We start from the raw sequence: 21668 nt of genomic DNA, 5'->3' as shown, positions 1-21668 counted from the left end.
AGAAAAGTGAAATATTATGTGTATTATAAATAATGGACATTTCTGTAGGGGTTGATACATTTTTTGTAAGGGGAAATTACAAACTTTTAAAACCTCATACACTACACGTTTAAAATGTCCTGCATTGCAGAAAAGTTCTCTTGAAACAGGGTGATCAAATTAAGATCCTACATATGTAAATCTATCTTAAAACTATCTACTTTGGGTTAGATACAAGCATCATGAAACGTATTAATAAATTCATGTGACTTTGTGATAACAGTTTTTTGGACCTAACTTGCTTACCACTTTTTCCATGTAGTTTCTTCCTTCACAGACTCCATGAAATTATGACCTCTTCCTAAATATTTGGTCATGATTAATTTTGTGCATTGTTCCCTAGAAACAAGGAATGTCTCAACTCTCCCCTACACACTTAAAGCAGGTTAATAAAACAAATTTAGTTTCCCATTGGTAATGTGAGAAAGAGAGATATGGAGAGTTAGAGAGAGAGAGAGAGTGTGTGTGTGTGTGTGAGAAAGAGATAGAGATAGAGAGAGGGAGAAAGCCGGAGAGAGGGAGGGAGAGAAAGAGAAAGCCAGAGAGGGAGAGACAGAAAGCCAGAGAGGGAGAGAGGGAGGGAGAGAGAGAGAGAAAGCCAGAGGGAGAGAGACAGAAAGCCAGAGAGGGAGAGAGGGAGGGAGAGAGAGACAGAAAGCCAGAGAGGGAGAGAGGAAGGGAGAGAGAGAGAGAAAGCCAGAGAGGGAGAGAGGGAGGGAGAGAGAGAGAAAGCCAGAGAGGGAGAGAGGGAGGGAGAGAGAGAGAAAGCCAGAGAGGGAGAGAGAGAGAGAGAGAGAGAGAGAGAAAGCCAGAGAGGGAGAGAGGGAGGGAGAGAGAGAGAAAGCCAGAGAGGGAGAGAGAGAGAGAGAGAGAGAAAGCCAGAGAGGGAGAGAGGGAGTGAGAGAGAGAGAGAGAAAGCCAGAGAGGGAGAGAGAGAGAGAGAGAGAGAAAGCCAGAGAGGGAGGGAGAGAGAGAGAAAGCCAGAGAGGGAGAGTTTATGAAAGAGAGGGTGTGTTCTGTGTTCTAGCCCCCCCCCCCCCCCCCCCCCCCCCCCTCCGCCAACACACAGACTGTCACTAGCCGTTGATGATGCGTTGATGTGACTCCCATCCCAGTATAAAAAAGTTGAGCTACATCCTTTAAACCACTTCAGTCATCCCACAGACACTCCTAGGAAAACAAGCCATCCCTCTTGGGAACAGAACCACACAGCACAGCAGTACACTGTCTCTCATCTCTCCCTCAATGCCTATCTCTGATCTGAAGATGTGGACTCTACTGCTTGGGGTCATTTTGGGACTTTTGGCACCTGTTCAGTCCGACCCAGTACCTGGTGAGTAACAATGTACTACTGTCTCTCTCTCTCTCTCTGTATTGCTCTCTTTCTATCATGGTAACTAATGCAATGAGATAGGGACACAAAGTGGTAATAGTCTGATGAGAGTTTGACATTGTATGTGAAAGAGTTGGAATGTTGATTTTGTGTTTCTGAGAGGGAGAAAGTCCGGTTATTGTACTCCAGACCTAGCACCTGGCATTGCATTGTGTGGTCCTCTACTGTCAGCGTTTCCCAAACTTGGTCCTGCCCCCCCTGTGCACATGTGGGTTTTCACCCCAGCACTACACAGCTGATTCAAATAATCAAAGCTTGATGATGAGTTCGTTATTTGAATCAGCTGTGTAATGCTAGGGCAAAAAAACTAAACACGCACCCAGGGGTGCCAGGACCAAATTAGGGAAACCCTGCTCTATGGTTCAGTTGGTAGCGTATGGTGCTTGCAACGCCAGGGTTGTGGGTTCGATTCCCAGGGCCATCCATATGTACAAATATATGCATGCATGAAAAATTGTGTTCACACATTAAACAAGATCAGATATTATAGTTGGGGTTGCTTGTCACAGTCTGAGAACCATCCCCATTGTAACAACATACCCAGTAAGCTAAATTACGTTGAAAAGACACCTAGAATACTTATTTTCCGGACGTTGAAAAGACGTCTATGTTTCACAAGTTTGGACAGCACAGTACAGTAGAGCACAGTACATTTCAGTCCAGTAGAGTTTAATTCAGCAGAGTGCAGTGCAGTACAGTACAGTTCAGTTTAATTCAGTACAGTATTTTTTTTTTAACCTTGTTGAATGAAATCTCTTTCTCTGAGTCATTGTATTAGTATAAAATAATATAATTTCCCAATTTTTTTGGAGCATACAATGTAGCTCAGTATTTGTATTTGTATTTATTTATTATTGGTCACCTTTATCAAGGATGTCAATAATTATGGACCTGATTATGTATTGTATAACTGGACTTCAGGAGACATTGATCTGGGTTATTAAAGCATCCCCAGCTGGCCATTGGTTGTGCATTAATCTGGGTTATTAAAGCATCCCCAGCTGGCCATTGGTTGTGTATTAATCTGGGTTATTAAGGCATCCCCAGCTGGCCATTGGTTGTGTATTAATCTGAGTTATTAAGGCATCCCCAGCTGGCCATTGGTTGTGTATTAATCTGAGTTATTAAGGCATTCCCAGCTGGCCATTGGTTGTGTATTAATCTGAGTTATTAAGGCATTCCCAGCTGGCCATTGGTTGTGCAGCCAGGTAAAATGGGTCATTGTCTAAGACCTCCTGGAATTCAAGTCATCCTTTGTGCGTCCTGTTCCACGTCTGATGAGTCTGCACTTTTCTACTCCACCGGAGAGCCTCGTCGTGTTTCAAGCCTACCTGTACTCTGGCTCAGTGAATACCGGGGGAACATATTCATTACATGGTTAGCGCCTACGTCTCATCCCCCCCCACCCAACCCACATAGACAGACACAGCAGTCTTTGTAGCATTTGCTGAGCTGTTCCAGCAGGTGCATTAATGTGTATATCCTGAATTACTGTGAAATCAAAGTGCTTTGGTGAGCTTCATATAAGCTTGGGTGAGAAGGGAGAAACCTCGTACAGGTAAAACTGTTCGCAAGTGTGTTAAAAATGGAGGCCTGAGATTGCTTGACGTACAGGATAATGTACTTGATGTACAGGATAATGTACTTGATGTCAAAGTTAAGAGCAGTAACTGCTCCTTTTGTTTGAAAACACTATTTAATGACACTCAACATTCAATCAAACACTTAAGATCCTTTGCAGGATTCAACAAGTACCTTGGGAAAGGGGTTAGAGATAAGTTTGGGATTGGGTCACAGTATCCCTGGTTAGCTCCCCAGTGAGCCCTCTTGCCACAGTACACACTTAGAATTAGTGGTGACTCGAGGAACCCCTGGAGATCCTCAAGGAACCCCTGGAGATCCTCAAGGAACCTTTGAGTTTCTCAAGGAATCATTGCTAGTCAATGGTTCATATTTGTACCCTTGGTTAGTTGAGGGGTTCTTGGAGGAACCTTTAACGTTGCAATGTAGCAACAGGTTCCAGGAGGAACCCTGGAGTGGAGGTGTGGCTTAGTAGGGGCGTGGCTTTAAGCTATATCTTTTTTTGGGGCCACCCGTCAGAGTAAATGTCATTCCTCTTCATCTGTTCTGCTGTATTGTCATCACACATAGCTGTAATGAGGCATACAGAGGTATGAGTTCCTCAAGAGCCTATGCAAATCCCAAACTAGGAATAGTTACTACTTTATCACTATATGCAATCAGCAATGTTTATATTATTAATATTATATTAAAATATGAATACATATTGAATTAACGTTGACATTTCCAGTGTACAAACTTAACATGGTGAACAGGGATTACATTTACTCTAACGGCTGCCCATAAAGAGCTATCTGAAAGCCACACTTCCAATAAGCCACGCCTCCAGTCTTCTCATAGTCTGCCAACTCTACAATATATTATTAAAAAGGTTCAAAGTGCAACCGCTCCCATCACAGATGGTTCCAGAGGGGTTCCAATAACCTTTTTGAACTGGAAAGGTTCTGCCGGTGTGGCAACCCAAAAGGTTCTTCCTGGTTAGCTCCCTAGTACACCCTTTTGCAGGAATAAGACATAAGCACACATTATTCATGTGAATGCCTCTGTTGGGGCATAACATTTGGGCACCTATCCAAAGCCTATCCTAAACTCTTTTGAATTAGCACTGTTGGCTAATTATGGCAATAGAACAGGGAAAAGAAACGAGCCAAGACATTGTTTATTTTAAAGAGTTGGGTGTGTTGATGTTGCGGTTCAATCAAACCGAATGATTTGATGAAACTGCCTCAGTCACACACAAAGGCAGACGATTAGTCATCCCAGTTAATAATGATGTTTCCTGTATGGTTAGTCAGAACACGACAGGTTCACACAGGTATTCCAGGGAGGAGCCTGAAAAGCTACGATACTCCCAGGCCTTCTTTTGTCATGCAAAGACATCAAAGCTCAGTAATTTTCCTCTGCTGTAAAGGTCAGGACATGACGTCAGGAGGTAAACATTGATCTGTGGTCTTTCCTTCTCTTTGCCACAGCTTCTACAGAACTCCCCTCTCCGGCTGCTGGGGATTTTCCTGGCGAAGCTTTCAAGTTCTTCATGAAGCTTGTAGTGGGTTCCCCGGATGCCACCAATGGAACATCCAGCAGTGATGAAACACTGGACCCTGTGACATCTGACCCGGAAGACCAGTGGCCCACCTTTGACCCAGAGGAGGGCAGCACGGATGAGATAGAGGGCAGTACTACAGAGGGTAGCGCTGCTGAGGACAGTACTACAGAGGGCAGCGCTGCTGAGGACAGTACTACAGAGGGCAGCGCTGCTGAGGGCAGTACTACAGAGGGCAGCGCTGCTGAGGGCAGTACAAAACACTCCACTTCGGGACAAGAAGACGAAGGGGAGCTGTTTGACGACAATCTTAAACCTAACTTGAACGTCCGCCCCAGTCCAACTCCTCGCCCTAGTCGAAGCAGCACAGAGGAGGATTATGAAAAGTATGACTATGATTCAACAGAGGAAGATGAGGAGGGCCTGATCCTGGATACCGAAAGCCCCACCACAGAGTTTGTCCCCACCACAGAGTTTGTCCCCACTGCAGAGTTTGTCCCCACCACAGAGTTTGTCCCCATCACAGAGTTTGTCCCCACCACAGAGTTCGACCCCACCACCATGTTCGTCCCCACCACAGAGTTCGTCCCCACCACAGAGTTCGTCCCCACCACAGAGTTCGTCCCCACCACAGAGTTCATCCCCACCACAGAGTTCGTCCCCACCACAGAGTTCGTCCCCACCACAGAGTTTCCGATGGATTTGGAGGATGTTAACGCAATCCTTGACCCTAACCCCAGCCCCAGTCCTTATCCAACTCATGACGCTAGTACCACAACAGAGCTAGAGGAGCTGGAGGATGATATATTCAGCCCAGACTTCGTCCCCAGCCCTAGTCGTGTATCGGACCCCAGCCCCAGCCCCAGCCCCAGCCATAGTCCCATCTCAGAGTTAGAAGAAGAAGACCTGTTACCTCTTAGCCTTGATCCAAGCTTTATTACCACCTCCAGACCTAGCCAAAGCCTCGGGACCAGCCACACACCTAGTTCTAACCTAACCAGTATGACAGGCTTGGAGGAAGGCAGGGCTGCAAAGATGAATACAGAGCTGGCCTCCACCTCAACCACCCGTTCTGCCGTACCTACAACAGTCAGGATGAATGCAGAGATGGAAAGGTCGGGGTCAGGATTCCTGCCTCAGAGTAGCACCACAGTAGCAGCCCCTGCTGGTGAGGAGGACCAAATATACAATCCCCTAGTCGAAAAGCCATTAATTGAAATGAAGACAAGAATTCAAGACACCAATAGGCTTGCTCCATCACGGGAGGAACCGGCAGTGGATACCACAACAGGTACAGTACTGTTTATCCAGGAGAAGTGTACCAATATTATTGTGTTCATATTGGGTGGCATTCAGAATTGAGATCCTAGTACTTTACTGATACTTCTTGCGTAAATCATTAATCGATGTCAATGGAAGGCTTGCACAAATGTATTGGGTTGTGGAGTCTGAATACGCCCCATTGTATCTGTTAGCAGAGTGGGCTAGGGAATGTCCATTGCTATAATAGTCAGCACTATGGCAGGTCTCTTATCTGCTCTAATGAGAACATAACGTTTTCTTGTTCGCATTGAACAAATCTCTTTTGAGTGTATATTGTAGTTGCCACCTTGTAGTTAATCTATCTCTGTTTCCACAGTTCTTCATGAGGGAGCTGCTGTAAAACCAACCCCATCAGGACAACATGATTCATATACATCAGGTCAGTTCCTGAATCATACATGCCCAGCTAACAAGATATTCTACTGTTACACCAGGAAACGTTCCGCTCCTTTTTCCAGTTTCAATTTGAAGACAATGTTTTGTGAACATATTAGGGGACCAGTAGACCATTTACATTTTAGTCATTTAGCAGACGCTCTTATCCAGAGCAATTTACAGTTAGTGAGTGCATACATTTTCATACTGGCCCCCCGTGGGAATCGAACCCACAACCCTGGCGTTGCAAGCGCCATGCTCTACCAACTGAGCTACACTCACTGTCTGCTTCTTCTCCTCCAGGTTGGTTGGTCATCGTTGCCTTCGTCGCGGGCGTGGCGGTCTTGGTCGTAATCTGTGTCGCCATAGGTACCAGAGACAGGTAAAATCCACCACTTTCAAACCCATCCTGCAAAATATGTTCATGAGATTGAATCATGTTGTCAGTTAGTTACAACCATGGAATTAAACCATGTCAAATCGCCTTGCAGGTGGAATGCACCAACCCAGGCATCTGAGAAGAATGTCGCCAGAGCGAGCTCAGGAGATGAGAAGGTGGAGCGGGAAATGGAGAGGTTTCTGTCTAAAGAGAGGCCAAGGGAAAACGGCCACGCTGGAGAGTACACTGTTATACCTCTGGAGGACCTCCCAGAGAAAGAGCCGCTGGACTGAGACGAGTCAAGGAGATGCAGAACGGGGACAAAATAAGACCATAGAAATAGAATGGGTCTCCCCATTCTAGTCAATGATGGTATAATGGGTGTCATGTGCGCACACAGTCATGTGCGCACACATTTTCACATATGGGTGGTCCCGGAGATCGAACCCACTACCCTGGCATTATAAGCGCCATGCTCTACCAATTGAGCTACAGAGGACCACAATGTGTAGGATCTTAATTTTACCAGTTTCTCACAGCAGGAAAATAATCCTGCAGCAACTGGAAATGTGAATTATTGGTGGATTATAATTAATGGACATTTTTGTAGGGGTTGATAAAGCATTTTTGTAGTTACGGCAAATCAAGTCTGACATTTTTAAGTGGAAATTACAAACTTTAGAAGCCTTTTTAAACCTCGAATACACTACAAGTTTGCATTTCCTGCCTTGCAGGAAAATTGCTGCAACAACCGGGTGATCAAATTAAGACCCTACATCTGTAGCTAGTGATACCGGATTCTATGACTATGAATGGAGACATTATAGATTGTAGATCTGTGGCGTGTGAGTTTGAGCTGTCCCTTTGACCTTTGGTAGCCCAGATAAATCAGGTTGATAAACACCTGTTCCGTCGGGCTATGGATAAACACGTTGCTATATCTCTATTGACATTATGTCTGTTATCAAACATTGTCATATCCATTGATAGAAACAAGAAAACAAAAAAAAAGGTAATACTGTATTTCAAATTCTCACTCACCGACCTTTGTTGTTGTTGTTGTTGTTGTTGTTGTTGTCATTGTTGTTTTTGTTGTTGTTGTTGTTGTTGTTGTTGTTGTTGTCATTGTTGTTTTTGTCATTGTTGTTGTTGTTGTTGTCATTGTTGTTTTTGTTTTGATATTGCACTATTTTTTATCAACAAACATTAATTGTGTACATGTTGTTGATCATCCTGTAAAACAAAATACAGACTTCATTCAGAATATAGATGAATGGCTTTCTAGATGTTTCCTAGTTCCACGTTTACTCAGGTACTCCCATAAATGGTACACAGCCAGAATAAGTCAAGTATATTAGAAAGTTAAGTCTTAATACCAACCTACCTAGGGGCCACTGGGTGTAAAATCCTGCTTACTTATGGCATTATGTATTATTCGGATGAATGCCAGTATGTGAGTTGTAGTAAGTATAATATACTTTTATTTTTATTTGTTTTAAGCACTCAAAGTGTTCTTTTAGTATTAGAGAGTGTTATCATTCCCAATGCATAGGTACAACTACAGGATAATGGATACATTTATAAACCAATATAGCACTTCATTAGTCACCTACACTAAATGCTTTCTCTATTCATATAAAGTGCACTTCAGATCATTTTAACCTATGAACTAACTACAGCTATTGTTGTTTAAATCCAACAACTATTATCATGCATTACTACTCTGGGACCATAAGTCATGAAAGAAACAATCTGCTATTTGTTTAATTTTTTTCATTTATTGGTTTCCATAATGATATGTACACGAGCAGTAGAGTGGCGCAGTGGTCTAAGGCACTGCATCGCAGTGCTAGCTGTGCCACTAGAGATCCTGGTTCGAATCCAGGCTCTGTTGTAGCCGGCTGTGACCGGGAGACCCATGGGGCGGCGCACAATTGGCCCAGCGTCATCCAGGGTAGGGGAGGGAATGGCCGGCAGGGATGTAGCTCAGTAGTTAGAGCATGGCGTTTGCAACGCCAGGGTTGTGGGTTTGATTCCCATGAGGGGCCAGTATGAAAAAAAATAAAATAAAAATAGTGTATGCACTCACTAACTGTAAGTCGCTCTGGATAAGAGCGTCTGCTAAATGACTAAAATGTAAAATGAAAGAAACAATCTGCTATTTGTTTTATTTTTTTCATTTATTGGTTTCCATAATTATATGTACACGAGCAGTAGTAAAACACTTTACACACTTTTAGTCCATTTGTCTGACAGAGAAAATTATATTTTTACATTTTTGTAAAATTAAATTCACACTTTCTTTAGTTCACTCTCACTCCCACACACACTCACACAGTCAACATCAGACAGATTCCAGAACCACACACTCACACAGTCAACATCAGACAGATTCCAGAACCGCACACTCACACAGTCAACATCAGACAGATTCCAGAACCACACACTCACACAGTCAACATCAGACAGATTCCAGAACCACACACTCACACAGTCAACATCAGACAGATTCCAGAACCACACACTCACACAGTCAACATCAGACAGATTACACAACAATGAGGGAAAACGTTCAACACGTTCTTGGACTCATACGTGCACTGAATCAAAATCAAGGATAGAAAATAGACAGAAGTAGAATGGTCTAAATGTATATTCATAGAAAAATAAAAAGAGGGAAAAGCCAAACTGAGAAAGGATGCATTTATGAAGCACTGATGTTTAACAATATTAAGCTACAGTATGTCTGGACAAGACTCAAGAGTATTTTGCATAGGTGGGGTGGACTTAGCTGCTATGAAAACGTTGCCTGATAACCTGATATTCAGCTAACATACACACATACAGTAGCTGCCAGCACTAATGCCCTTTTGACCCCTGCCCTGTCATCTTGGTTCCTCTATGAGAAAACTACACCTTTCATTTGACTTTTCCCTCTTGTCAACCTAATAACAAAAGTGACAATGATACTGTAAAACAAACCAGAAAATAACACCACCCAGTCCATATTAGTGAAAAATACATTATTATACTTATTTTTCTCTCTTTCCAGTCACATTTTCTCCATCATTCTGTGTATGCATTAAGACTATTAACAACATCTATCTCCCTGAAAAAGACAAAACTATTAGATATGCATATTGGAAAGTTAACATCTCTGTGAGACTAGTTGACTACTACCCAAAGTAAAAGGACAAACAACATAGTTCTACATTTTCATATGGTTTTCCTATCATTATAGAAACCCTGAGCAAAAACTCTGGGAGATCATATTTGTTCAGGATTCTATACAACTTTTCACCTAAATATATACCTGGACCTAGTATGTGTTATATACACAAAGTGCAAGGAGGCACTTTAAACATGGAGATTTAAGATGGCGTTGCTCTTAATCAGGTTCCGTTCAGAGTGGTTCTGAGACACTGTCCTGGTGTAAAGCTCAGTGCCCTAATTGCGATACTACCCAGCATCCATTGCAAGGTTATGGACTTGTTGTTATATAACCTTACTGGTCCAGAGGTTTGTACAGTGCTGTGAACACACGCCTAGCCCCAAATAGTCCTATCTGTAATTACAAGCTACTTTTGCTGTCTTTATATTTAGCATGTTGATACGGCATGCATTTTAGGAAGTGTCTGAAATAAAACTTTACAAAAAGGTAGGACCGGCCTTCCTTTTTCGAGAGTGTCACAAAGTAGCATGCTGGAAATGGAGCTGGACTTTTCAAATCCAAATCGAAGGGCAATATTTCTGGTGATATGGATTATTTGACTGTAATTAACATTGTCGTAATCATCACGCTGACTGACTAAACAGATTGTAGTTGACAAGGCAAGGTTGTTGTTTAGCATAGAAATACAAACACACAATGCACTGACCGGCTTCTCTTCTCTCTCTCTACCTGCCATCTCTAACTCTCTCTCTCTACCTGCCATCTCTAACTCTCTCTCTCTACCTGCCATCTCTACTCTCTCTCTCTACCTGCCATCTCTACTCTCTCTCTACCTGCCATCTCTACTCTCTCTCTCTACCTGCCATCTCTACTCTCTCTCTCTACCTGCCATCTCTTCTCTCTCTCTACCTGCCATCTCTACTCTCTCTCTCTACCTGCCATCTCTACTCTCTCTCTCTACCTGCCATCTCTACTCTCTCTCTCTACCTGCCATCTCTTCTCTCTCTCTACCTGCCATCTCTACTCTCTCTCTCTACCTGCCATCTCTAACTCTCTCTCTCTACCTGCCATCTCTAACTCTCTCTCTACCTGCCATCTCTACTCTCTCTCTCTACCTGCCATCTCTAACTCTCTCTCTCTACCTGCCATCTCTAACTCTCTCTCTACCTGCCATCTCTAACTCTCTCTCTCTACCTGCCATCTCTAACTCTCTCTCTACCTGCCATCTCTACTCTCTCTCTCTACCTGCCATCTCTAACTCTCTCTCTCTACCTGCCATCTCTAACTCTCTCTCTCTCTACCTGCCATCTCTAACTCTCTCTCTACCTGCCATCTCTAACTCTCTCTCTCTACCTGCCATCTCTACTCTCTCTCTCTACCTGCCATCTCTACTCTCTCTCTACCTGCCATCTCTAACTCTCTCTCTCTACCTGCCATCTCTAACTCTCTCTCTACCTGCCATCTCTAACTCTCTCTCTCTACCTGCCATCTCTAACTCTCTCTACCTGCCATCTCTAACTCTCTCTCTACCTGCCATCTCTAACTCTCTCTCTCTACCTGCCATCTCTACTCTCTCTCTACCTGCCATCTCTAACTCTCTCTCTACCTGCCATCTCTAACTCTCTCTCTCTACCTGCCATCTCTAACTCTCTCTCTACCTGCCATCTCTAACTCTCTCTCTCTACCTGCCATCTCTAACTCTCTCTCTACCTGCCATCTCTAACTCTCTCTCTACCTGCCATCTCTAACTCTCTCTTTTGTTCTCGCTTTCTCACTCTTTCTTTGACACACACGTTCACACACACACTCAAATGCACACATACAGTATATACAGACACACACACACAAAAACATATATAATATGTTAATTGTTGGTGTGTTTGTACTCTAAACAGCCAGGGGAGGGAACGCATTAAATACTCTACCTGCCTCTGCACATGTCTTCCTAATGCTGTCCATATGCACCTTGCGTCGTTGGCTGTCTATAAATACGTAGCAGCCACATTTGGAGGCATTTAGTGATGTTAAGTCCAGAGGTAAGCTCCAGTGCTTAGAGGCTGATCATGTGTGCCGATGCCAGAGTTTAATCCTCAAAGTCAAAACAGTCAAAGGTATTGCAGCTTCTTCAACAACCGGCACTTCATTTTATTCTGGCCCTGGGGACGCCACATAGTCAACATTCTACTTCCCTTTTACTGCGGGGTTGTTGTTACGGTAACGTTTTCAGAACCTGTTCACTGCTATGGGTTGACTGCAACAAGAGGCAGTAGTAAAGTCAAGGGCTTTTTTAGATAGTTCAGTGTTTGCCTTGGCGTTTTGCACTTGTTTTATCTTTAAGAAAATGTGCATTACCAAGGCTCTTTAAGTTATTTTATTCTTAGTGCTATTAGAAGGCAGCAGGTTTTTAGAAAGCGTCAAAGCCACTCTGGAAACCATAGAAAATTGAATCGACCACCACTGAATATCCAGCAATCCCTGGAACATCAAGCGTTTCTGGAACATAGCTATGAGGTTGTGACCCTGCACAACTCATGACAGGAATAATAATGACTGGCAGAATAGTTCTCTAAGGAGGGGCTTCCCATCATAACACTCCTCAACTGGTCCTTCTGTACAACTGACAAGGCCACATCCCATGAGCACACATTCTCTGATCTGCCTCTGGCGCTAACAAAACCCCTACATTTGTTATACATAAAACACAGAGAGAAGGATTGCTTTTTCCCCAAAAGGTTGTGCAGCAACAAAAGTGCTGCATTGCGTATATCAGAGAACATGCAGTGTCGAGTAAGGTTCAGAATACAGCCACCTGAATGGGTCCATCACACTAAACAGGTTCAGAATACAGCCACCTGAATGGGTCCATCACACTAAACAGGTTCAGAATACAGCCACCTGAATGGGTCCATCACACTAAACAGGTTCAGAATACAGCCACCTGAATGGGTCCATCACACTAAACAGGTTCAGAATACAGCCACCTGAATGGGTCCATCACACTAAACAGTGCCTTACAAAGCACCAGCACAGGTTAACATTTACATTTTACATTTACGTCATTTAGCAGACGCTCTTATCCAGAGCGACTTAAGCAATGTCATTTGGAAGTCCTAATCTAATTGAGACAATTGTTTACGATAGGTACAAGTGGATAGGTCATTTTTAACTTGTGGTGCCTACGTTGTTTGTGGGAGGGGCAGCTTCATCCCATAGTCAATGAACTGACCACATTCAGACCACAGGAAGTGCACCAAAGCTAGTGGTTACAGGGCTAGGTGTGGTTACTTTCTTTATTTTGGCCAGGAAGGGAAGCTTGTGGAAGTCAGGATGAGGCGGAGCAAGGTGCTGCTTTACTCTCGTTTCCATGGTTCCTCCTCAACAAGAGAGAAATCTGCAGTGTTGGTGTGGCCGTTGGGATGGCCGTTTCCATTGCCCATGGATACCTGCAAGCAATTACCAGGGACATCTAACCGTAAGACCAAGGCACAGTCATGTTCAAGCTGTCAAAGTTTTTTGGAGCAGAGAAACCAAGGTGGTAATACTTGCAGGCCATCCTTTTGGTTGAATTTTGGCTGGTTGGTTGAATTTTGGTTGAATTGGTTGAATTTACTGGGAATCCCGCAAATTTGGTCCAAATAGAAAAGAAAAAGAAAGAAATGAATACTCTCTGAATACTTAAGCGACAGTAGATACAGAAGACAGTGTTTTCTCACTGACAGGAGAACGTCAAACATTGATGAGTCAGTTTTGTTTTCTATCTCGGCCATGTATTTTATGGATTCTCTGCCCAACAGAATTACCGGTACGATAATGTTGAATAAATCGATTGTAAGAAAACAACTAAATAACAGTATAAAACAGAGATTAGTAATTGCCCCATTTATTTTATTTATTTTATTTCACCTTTATTTAACCAGGTAAGCCAGTTGAGAACAGGTTCTCATTTACAACTGCGACCTGGCCAAGATAAAGATGCAATAGAAGCAATGCAATAGAACAATGATCCATGACAAATGGATAAGTAAAATGCTCTGATAATAAGAGCATTGAGTTTTTGGTATAAAAGATAACTATCTACAGTAGAAATAAGGATTTTTGACAGGTCCATAATATGTCTGTCATTGTTTGGATGAACATGATGAAATAGCAGTCTTCATGTGTACCACTAGCCATACAATGTTGAATTAAAAATGTGCCCTAAAACTGAATCGAATCATGTAAGCAGGGCTGCCACAAATACATGTCCAATGAAGAAAAAAAATCCCACTCATGTCACAGATTAATACAAGACATACGAAGAAAAGTAAAGTGCGAAAAATATTTTCAAAATACAAATTGTGTCAAAAACATAACATCAGAATTCCGATCAAAAGTACACAGGTATCACAAAAACTGCTTTTCCAAATAATTAGCGGATGAGTAAATAAATTTAAGAGCATATTTATTTAACTTCTCCACCTTGTAATATCGTTTTCTCCAAAATAAGTGTATAAGGTGACTTCAATGTATGTCGACATACCAAATGACAAGAAAAGAAAAAGCAGCAGTTAAGGGGAAGTCTACATACACGTCTCTATATCCTTAAAGATGAAAAGTACCTTGCAATCATCTATCATGACTGTGTTGTGGGCTGCAGCGTAAACACACTGGTTGGTGTTGTTCTCGAAGAAGGATTGGGATTTTGTCAACTCAAATTCATCAACTTTTTGCGCGGCGTCAAACGCGTCGAGCTCATCTTTGGATAGGTGGTATACGATACCCGCCCCGTAGGAGTCCCCGACCACATTGACGGAGGTTCGGAACCGATCCCTGTATTTTTTTTTTTAGGGTGGGGGAGGGAGACACAGAGACAGACAAGTGCAGAAGGTAATCTCTCGGGGGAACAAAGCTGAGGACTATATTTGGAGGAAGACCAGAGTTTTGTCCTGAGGTAACAAGAAGATATTGTGTGTGTGTGTGTGGAAATGTATTCTCTGTACATGTGAATGCAGGTACTCACAGCAGCCAGTCGACGGCAACCAACAGACTGATATCTTGGGTAGGTAACCCAACGGCTGTTAGGATCAGTAGCATGGTCACCAATCCAGCGCTGGGGATACTGGCTGCTCCCACACTGGCCAAGGTAGCTGTCAGGCTACCGTAAAGATGGGAGATCTCAGTCAATTACACACTGGCCAAGGTAGCTGTCAGGCTACCGTAAAGATGGGATATCTCAGTCAATTACACACTGGCCAAGGTAGCTGTCAGGCTACCGTAAAGATGGGAGATCTCAGTCAATTACACACTGGCCAAGGTAGCTGTCAGGCTACCGTAAAGATGGGAGATCTCAGTCAATTACACACTGGCCAAGGTAGCTGTCAGGCTACCGTAAAGATGGGAGATCTCAGTCAATTACACACTGGCCAAGGTAGCTGTCAGGCTACCGTAAAGATGGGAGATCTCAGTCAATTACACACTGGCCAAGGTAGCTGTCAGGCTACCGTAAAGATGGGAGATCTCAGTCAATTACACACTGGCCAAGGTAGCTGTCAGGCTACAGTAAAGATGGGAGATCTCAGTCAATTACACACTGGCCAAGGTAGCTGTCAGGCTACCGTAAAGATGGGAGATCTCAGTCAATTACACACTGGCCAAGGTAGCTGTCAGGCTACAGTAAAGATGGGAGATCTCAGTCAATTACACACTGGCCAAGGTAGCTGTCAGGCTACAGTAAAGATGGGAGATCTCAGTCAATTACACACTGGCCAAGGTAGCTGTCAGGCTACAGTAAAGATGGGAGATCTCAGTCAATTACACACTGGCCAAGGTAGCTGTCAGGCTACGGTTAGGATGAGAGATCTCAGTCAATTACACATACACTAATTTCAACCTTATATTGTAGCTACATGAATAAATGTCCTTTGTCAAGGTCAATCTGTCATGTATAAGGCCCTGTGTTTTGGACAATCATGTCACATGACCTGAATTTGAACCTTTATGTAAAGTGTTTTCAACAAACAGTCCCTTTTCTTTTTATGTCAGATGGTCCAGCACCATCCTCAGACAATTGCTTTTATTTTTGATGTCATTCTCATTTCTGGAAAAGGCTTAAAAAAAAAAAGGTTAAATCCTAGGTCATGTGACATGATAGTCCAAAACACAGGGGCCTAGTCATGTAGGACCAGAATCCGAAGTGTCCTACCTGACAGTGACGATCTGGCCATAGTCGAGGTCGATGTTGTTCATCTGGGCGATGAAGATGGCTGCCACAGCCTCGTAAAGCGCAGTGCCATCCATGTTGATGGTGGCGCCCACGGGGAGCACGAATCGCGTCACTCGCTTGTCGATGCCCAAGTTCTCCTCCAGACAGCGGAATGTGACTGGCAGGGTGCCAGCGCTGAGAGACGGGTACAAAACTTGTACTTAGTACATATCACAAGCCTTGGAATTGTATTAAACACTGAATTTGCATAATATGTATATTATAAGTTGAGCATCATGTTCTCCCAAAGGGTGACTTTTAAAGGATCTTACTTTAAGCAGTAATATTAGTCGACAAGAGTCTATTTACATGGTGGTAGCTAAGCACCACAAAGCTGGTCTCATGCATGAAGGTATCAGACGACACGTGCAATGTGGACACCCCTCTAGGGCATGAACCACATCTCTGTTGCTGTTATCATCTCAGTGTGAGCTTCGGCTGTGGCTCAAAACCTACTCTGTCATACAATCTATCAAATAGGTTGGGTAATGCAGAGTCCTTAATATAAATTAACATTGTATCCTAAACTAGGCTAAGGTTTTTCATCTTTGAAGCAACTTTGCACTGTATGCACATTGAAGACATTACTCTTGTTTTTAGTTTATCTGTAGATTGGAGACGAAACAAGTGACGCCATGTTGTTTTGTCTGTCTTATCATAAACAAGCAGATTGACAACCAGAGCTCCAATACAATTCAGTGTCAGTGAAGCCAGTGGAAATGCAAGCAGACATGAAAAAGCAGGACCATGATCTCATGCATTACATATCCAAAGAATGGGTTCTAGAATGGGTTCTAAATGGGTTCTAGAATAGGTTCTAGAATGGGTTCTAGAACTGGTTCTAGAGAATGCGATAATAAGTATCACAGAGGAAGAGAATAGGTTAGAGAATAGGTTTTGGTCTTGTACCTAGATGCTGTCCCAATAGCGGTGACCCAGGCCTGGAAGATGCCCATGAAGAAGACGTAGGGGTTTTTCTTGACGATGACTAAGTATATTAGTGGTAGAAATATGGCACCGTGGATGACAAGGCCCACGATCACGGTCACCATGTACATTCCCAGTTGCCTGGCAACCATTTCCAGATCATCGATTGAGATGATTTTCCCACAGATGAGACAGGCAATACCGAAAGGGGAATACCTGGGAGAGTCCTTGGTGAGATTAGTTTTGCAGTTTGGTAACACAAATAAAAGGTAAGTAGTATATTTTCAGTATCTAATTGAGAACATTGGGGCAAACATGTACATCGGGGGCTAATTTCCTGTAATAAATAACACTTTTCTCCTTTGGCCACAGTGACTAGAGTGGACTTCCTAGAATACCTGCTAGTTTAGGAGGGGAAAACTATATTCAAGAGGTAATATAACTCTAGAGAGGATGACACTTACCACATAATCATGCCAACAATCCTCATGACGATCTCATTGAGAACGTTAAAAAACTCCAGCATGAGCCTGGCTTTTTCTCCCATCTTCCCCATGATTATCCCGAAAGCCACAAAGAACCCAATCAAACCTACAGTTTCAAAGGAGGCAAAAAGGTGGAAAGTCAGTTATTTGGACTGCTAAGAAAATAATTAATTCCAGTTTAGAGTTGAGCATGTTTTCCAGTAAGTGTACCAACCTAGCACGTTCATCCCACTCTTGTACTGGAGACCCTTTTTGATGGTAAACTGTGGTGGACCCCTGGTCCTGTTGGTAGGCACGGGGACTTTTGTGGTGACAGTCTGGATCTGCTGGAAGCAGGCCTGAACCAGGTTTTCTGGGAAAAGGTTTCGAATGAGATCGAAGAAGGCATCCAGACTGGAGACGTCGTCGTTCTTCTTGCCCGGTCCGAGGTTGGACTTCAGCTTGGGGTTCCCTGGGTGGATGACCAGCACCAGAATGACGCCCAGAGCGGCAGCGATTACCGTAGTGGACATATAGTAAACCATGGCTCTGGTGCCCAGGCGACCACTGGACTTGGCATCCAACCCTGCCAGTCCTGGAGTGGGAGAGAGGTGAGAGAGGCCCGCAGTTCAACAACCGGTCACGCAAACTGCAGAAGATATGACTTCCAAATACTCTAGTGATGAATGCGGTGGAGGCTGCTGAGGGGAGGACGGCTCATAATAAAGGCCCGGAACGGAGCAAATGGAATGGAACCAAACACCTGGAAACCATGTGTTTGACGTGTTTGATACCATTCCACTGATTCAGCTCCAGTCATTACCACGAGCCCGTCCTCCCCAATTAAGGTGCCACCAACCTCCTGTGGATAAATGCTATAATAACACTCTATCGTACAATGCTACTAGTGCTAATGCAGACACGCTAGCACACGCAATCTACACACACGTACAGTACATTGTCATATTGTTGTACGGTGGTATTAAACATTTTGTATTGTAGATATGTAGATCTATAATAAACCCCAGGAAGAGTAGCTGCTGCCTTGGAATGATCTAATGGGGATCCATAATAAACCCCAGGAAGAGTAGCTGCTGCCTTGGAAGGATCTAATGGGGATCCATAATAAACCCCAGGAAGAGTAGCTGCTGCCTTGGCAGGAACTAATGGGGATCCATAATAAACCCCAGGAAGAGTAGCTGCTGCCTTGGCAGGAACTAATGGGGATCCATAATAAACCCCAGGAAGAGTAGCTGCTGCCTTGGCAGGAACTAATGGGGATCCATAATAAACCCCAGGAAGAGTAGCTGTTGCCTTGGCAGGAACTAATGGGGATCCATAATAAACCCCAGGAAGAGTAGCTGCTGCCTTGGCAGGAACTAATGGGGATCCATAATAAACCCCAGGAAGAGTAGCTGCTGCCTTGGCAGGAACTAATGGGGATCCATAATAAACCCCAGGAAGAGTAGCTGTTGCCTTGGCAGGAACTAATGGGGATCCATAATAAACCCCAGGAAGAGTAGCTGTTGCCTTGGCAGGAACTAATGGGGATCCATAATAAACCCCTGGAAGAGTAGCTGCTGCCTTGGCAGGAACTAATGGGGATCCATAATAAACCCCAGGAAGAGTAGCTGTTGCCTTGGCAGGAACTAATGGGGATCCATAATAAACCCCAGGAAGAGTAGCTGCTGCCTTGGAAGGATCTAATGGGGATCCATAATAAATCCCAGGAAGAGTAGCTGCTGCCTTGGCAGGAACTAATGGGGATCCATAATAAACCCCAGGAAGAGTAGCTGCTACCTTGGCAGGAACTAATGGGGATCCATAATAAATACACATACAAATAATGTCAGGGTTATGGTCTCCCACCTGTGATGAGACTGGAGATGATCAGGGGCAGGATGAGCATCTTCAGCATCCTCATCAGGATGTCTCCTGGGAACGAGATGACCATGATCACATCAGGGGGGAGCGGCGACATGGGACGCAGTAGTATTCCAGAAACAGAGCCAACGATCACCCCTAAAACACAGAGAGAGAGAGAGAGAGAGAGAGAGAACCCACGGTTATATCAACTGGACCTCACATTGGTTTCCTGTTGCATTATTCAGATCTCCCGTTAGGTGTGTCATCCCATCTATTTAAAATGTTACTGTTATTTTGCTCACTGCTTGTTTGTTTTTTTATTTTAAAAAAAATGGAGCACTAAAGCTGTGTTCTTCAACCTAAAGATGTGTGTTTTCCGATTAAAGTGGTCATTTAAGACCTCGATGCTTAGTGCTTATAATAGTCTTATAAATAACCTACTGTTACACACACCGGGTTATTTTGTATTCATACACATCAGCTAGTGTTTATTCCCTGAACACAACAAGCTCTACCTCGGCTCTCGCTACACTTTCACCCACATGTTTTAGGCAACCTTATGCACTGTGAGGGCTGGGAGGTGAACAAGTACAGAAAAACTCAATTATATCTAAAAACTCAATTATATCAAACCCCCACACCTTTCAATGTTAAAGATGCTGTTGTACATGTTGTACGAATTGGAATTCGGAGCATAACATACGAGTTGCAAAAAATGAAAGAAAATATACATTTTTTGCTATTCGTAGGATATATCATACGGAATGGATGACGTTGTACACAATTGTGCGACAGGCTAACTTACCAAGACAGTAACAACCACAGTCACATCTAAACGACAGGCTAACTTACCAAGACAGTAACAACCACAGTCACATCTAAACGACAGGCTAACTTACCAAGACAGTAACAACCACAGTCACATCTAAACGACAGGCTACCTTACCAAGACAGTAACAACCACAGTCACATCTAAACGACAGGCTAACTTACCAAGACAGTAACAACCACAGTCACATCTAAACGACAGGCTAACTTACCAAGACAGTAACAACCTCAGTCACATCTAAACGACAGGCTAACTTACCAAGACAGTAACAACCACAGTCACATCTAAACGACAGGCTAACTTACCAAGACAGTAACAACCTCAGTCACATCTAAACGACAGGCTAACTTACCAAGACAGTAACAACCACAGTCACATCTAAATGACAGGCTAACTTACCAAGACAGTAACAACCTCAGTCACATCTAAACGACAGGCTAACTTACCAAGACAGTAACAACCTCAGTCACATCTAAACGACAGGCTAACTTACCAAGACAGTAACAACCACAGTCACATCTAAACGACAGGCGAACTTACCAAGACAGTAACAACCACAGTCACATCTAAATGACAGGCTAACTTACCAAGACAGTAACAACCACAGTCACATCTAAACGACAGGCTAACTTACCAAGACAGTAACAACCACAGTCACATCTAAACGACAGGCTAACTTACCAAGACAGTAACAACCACAGTCACATCTAAACGACAGGCTAACTTACCAAGACAGTAACAACCACAGTCACATCTAAACGACAGGCTAACTTACCAAGACAGTAACAACCACAGTCACATCTAAACGACAGGCTAACTTACCAAGACAGTAACAACCACAGTCACATCTAAACGACAGGCTAAATTACCAAGACAGAAACAACCACAGTCACATCTAAACGACAGGCTAACTTACCAAGACAGTAACAACCACAGTCACATCTAAACGACAGGCTAACTTACCAAGACAGTAACAACCACAGTCACATCTAAACGACAGGCTAACTTACCAAGACAGTAACAACCACAGTCACATCTAAACGACAGGCTAACTTACCAAGACAGTAACAACCACAGTCACATCTAAACGACAGGCTAACTTACCAAGACAGAAACAACCACAGTCACATCTAAACAACAGGCTAACTTACCAAGGATGGTGAGGAAAAGAACCAAGTTATTCATGATTTTGCTGCATATTCCCCAACACATAGGCTGAGGAGGCTCCACGATGGGCTCCAAATGGCTTTCATGCATTCTGACCTCCACTTGCTTCTGCATTGTGTTGGCACTAGAGAGAGAGAAGAGAGAGAGAGAGAGAGAGAGAGAGAGAGAGAGAGAGAGAGAGAGAGAGAGAGAGAGAGAGAGAGAGAGAGAGAGAGAGAGAGAGAGAGAGAGAGAGAGAAAGAGAAAGAGATGGAGAGGTGGTTTATTAATTTACTCCTCCTTGACCCATAATGCCTAGCTGTGTCGACAGGTATTACCATATTTGTTCTGGTGAAAAGGTCACTGATGCAGCACACAATAAGGGTTTGA

General features: G+C 43.5%; 2 protein-coding genes across 2 annotated transcripts; one reads left to right on the top strand and one right to left on the bottom strand.

The window, feature by feature from the left end:
* The first annotated feature begins 1191 nt into the window (after positions 1-1191).
* Positions 1192-9312, top strand: LOC311125622 (uncharacterized protein). The gene is made up of 5 exons (XM_084199649.1): positions 1192-1372; positions 4486-5847; positions 6196-6258; positions 6558-6636; positions 6746-9312. The coding sequence occupies exons 1-5, from the start codon at positions 1285-1287 to the stop codon at positions 6924-6926; spliced, it is 1773 nt and encodes a 590-aa protein (XP_084055775.1). The 5' UTR covers positions 1192-1284; the 3' UTR covers positions 6927-9312.
* A 3843-nt stretch (positions 9313-13155) lies between these two features.
* On the bottom strand, positions 13156-21413 carry LOC311125635 (excitatory amino acid transporter 2-like; the record flags this gene model as incomplete). The annotated part of the gene is made up of 9 exons (XM_084199668.1): positions 13156-13248; positions 14404-14614; positions 14805-14939; positions 15987-16181; positions 16956-17189; positions 17438-17564; positions 17673-18032; positions 19307-19459; positions 21284-21413. The coding sequence occupies 9 exons, from the start codon at positions 21411-21413 to the stop codon at positions 13156-13158; spliced, it is 1638 nt and encodes a 545-aa protein (XP_084055794.1).
* Between the last annotated feature and the right edge of the window lie 255 nt (positions 21414-21668).

The sequence above is a fragment of the Coregonus lavaretus genome (genome assembly GCF_964263955.1).
Source record: "Coregonus lavaretus genome assembly, contig: HAP1_SCAFFOLD_227, whole genome shotgun sequence".
Classification (NCBI taxonomy): Eukaryota; Metazoa; Chordata; class Actinopteri; order Salmoniformes; family Salmonidae; genus Coregonus; species Coregonus lavaretus.
This window is presented reverse-complemented; position numbering and strand designations above follow the sequence as displayed.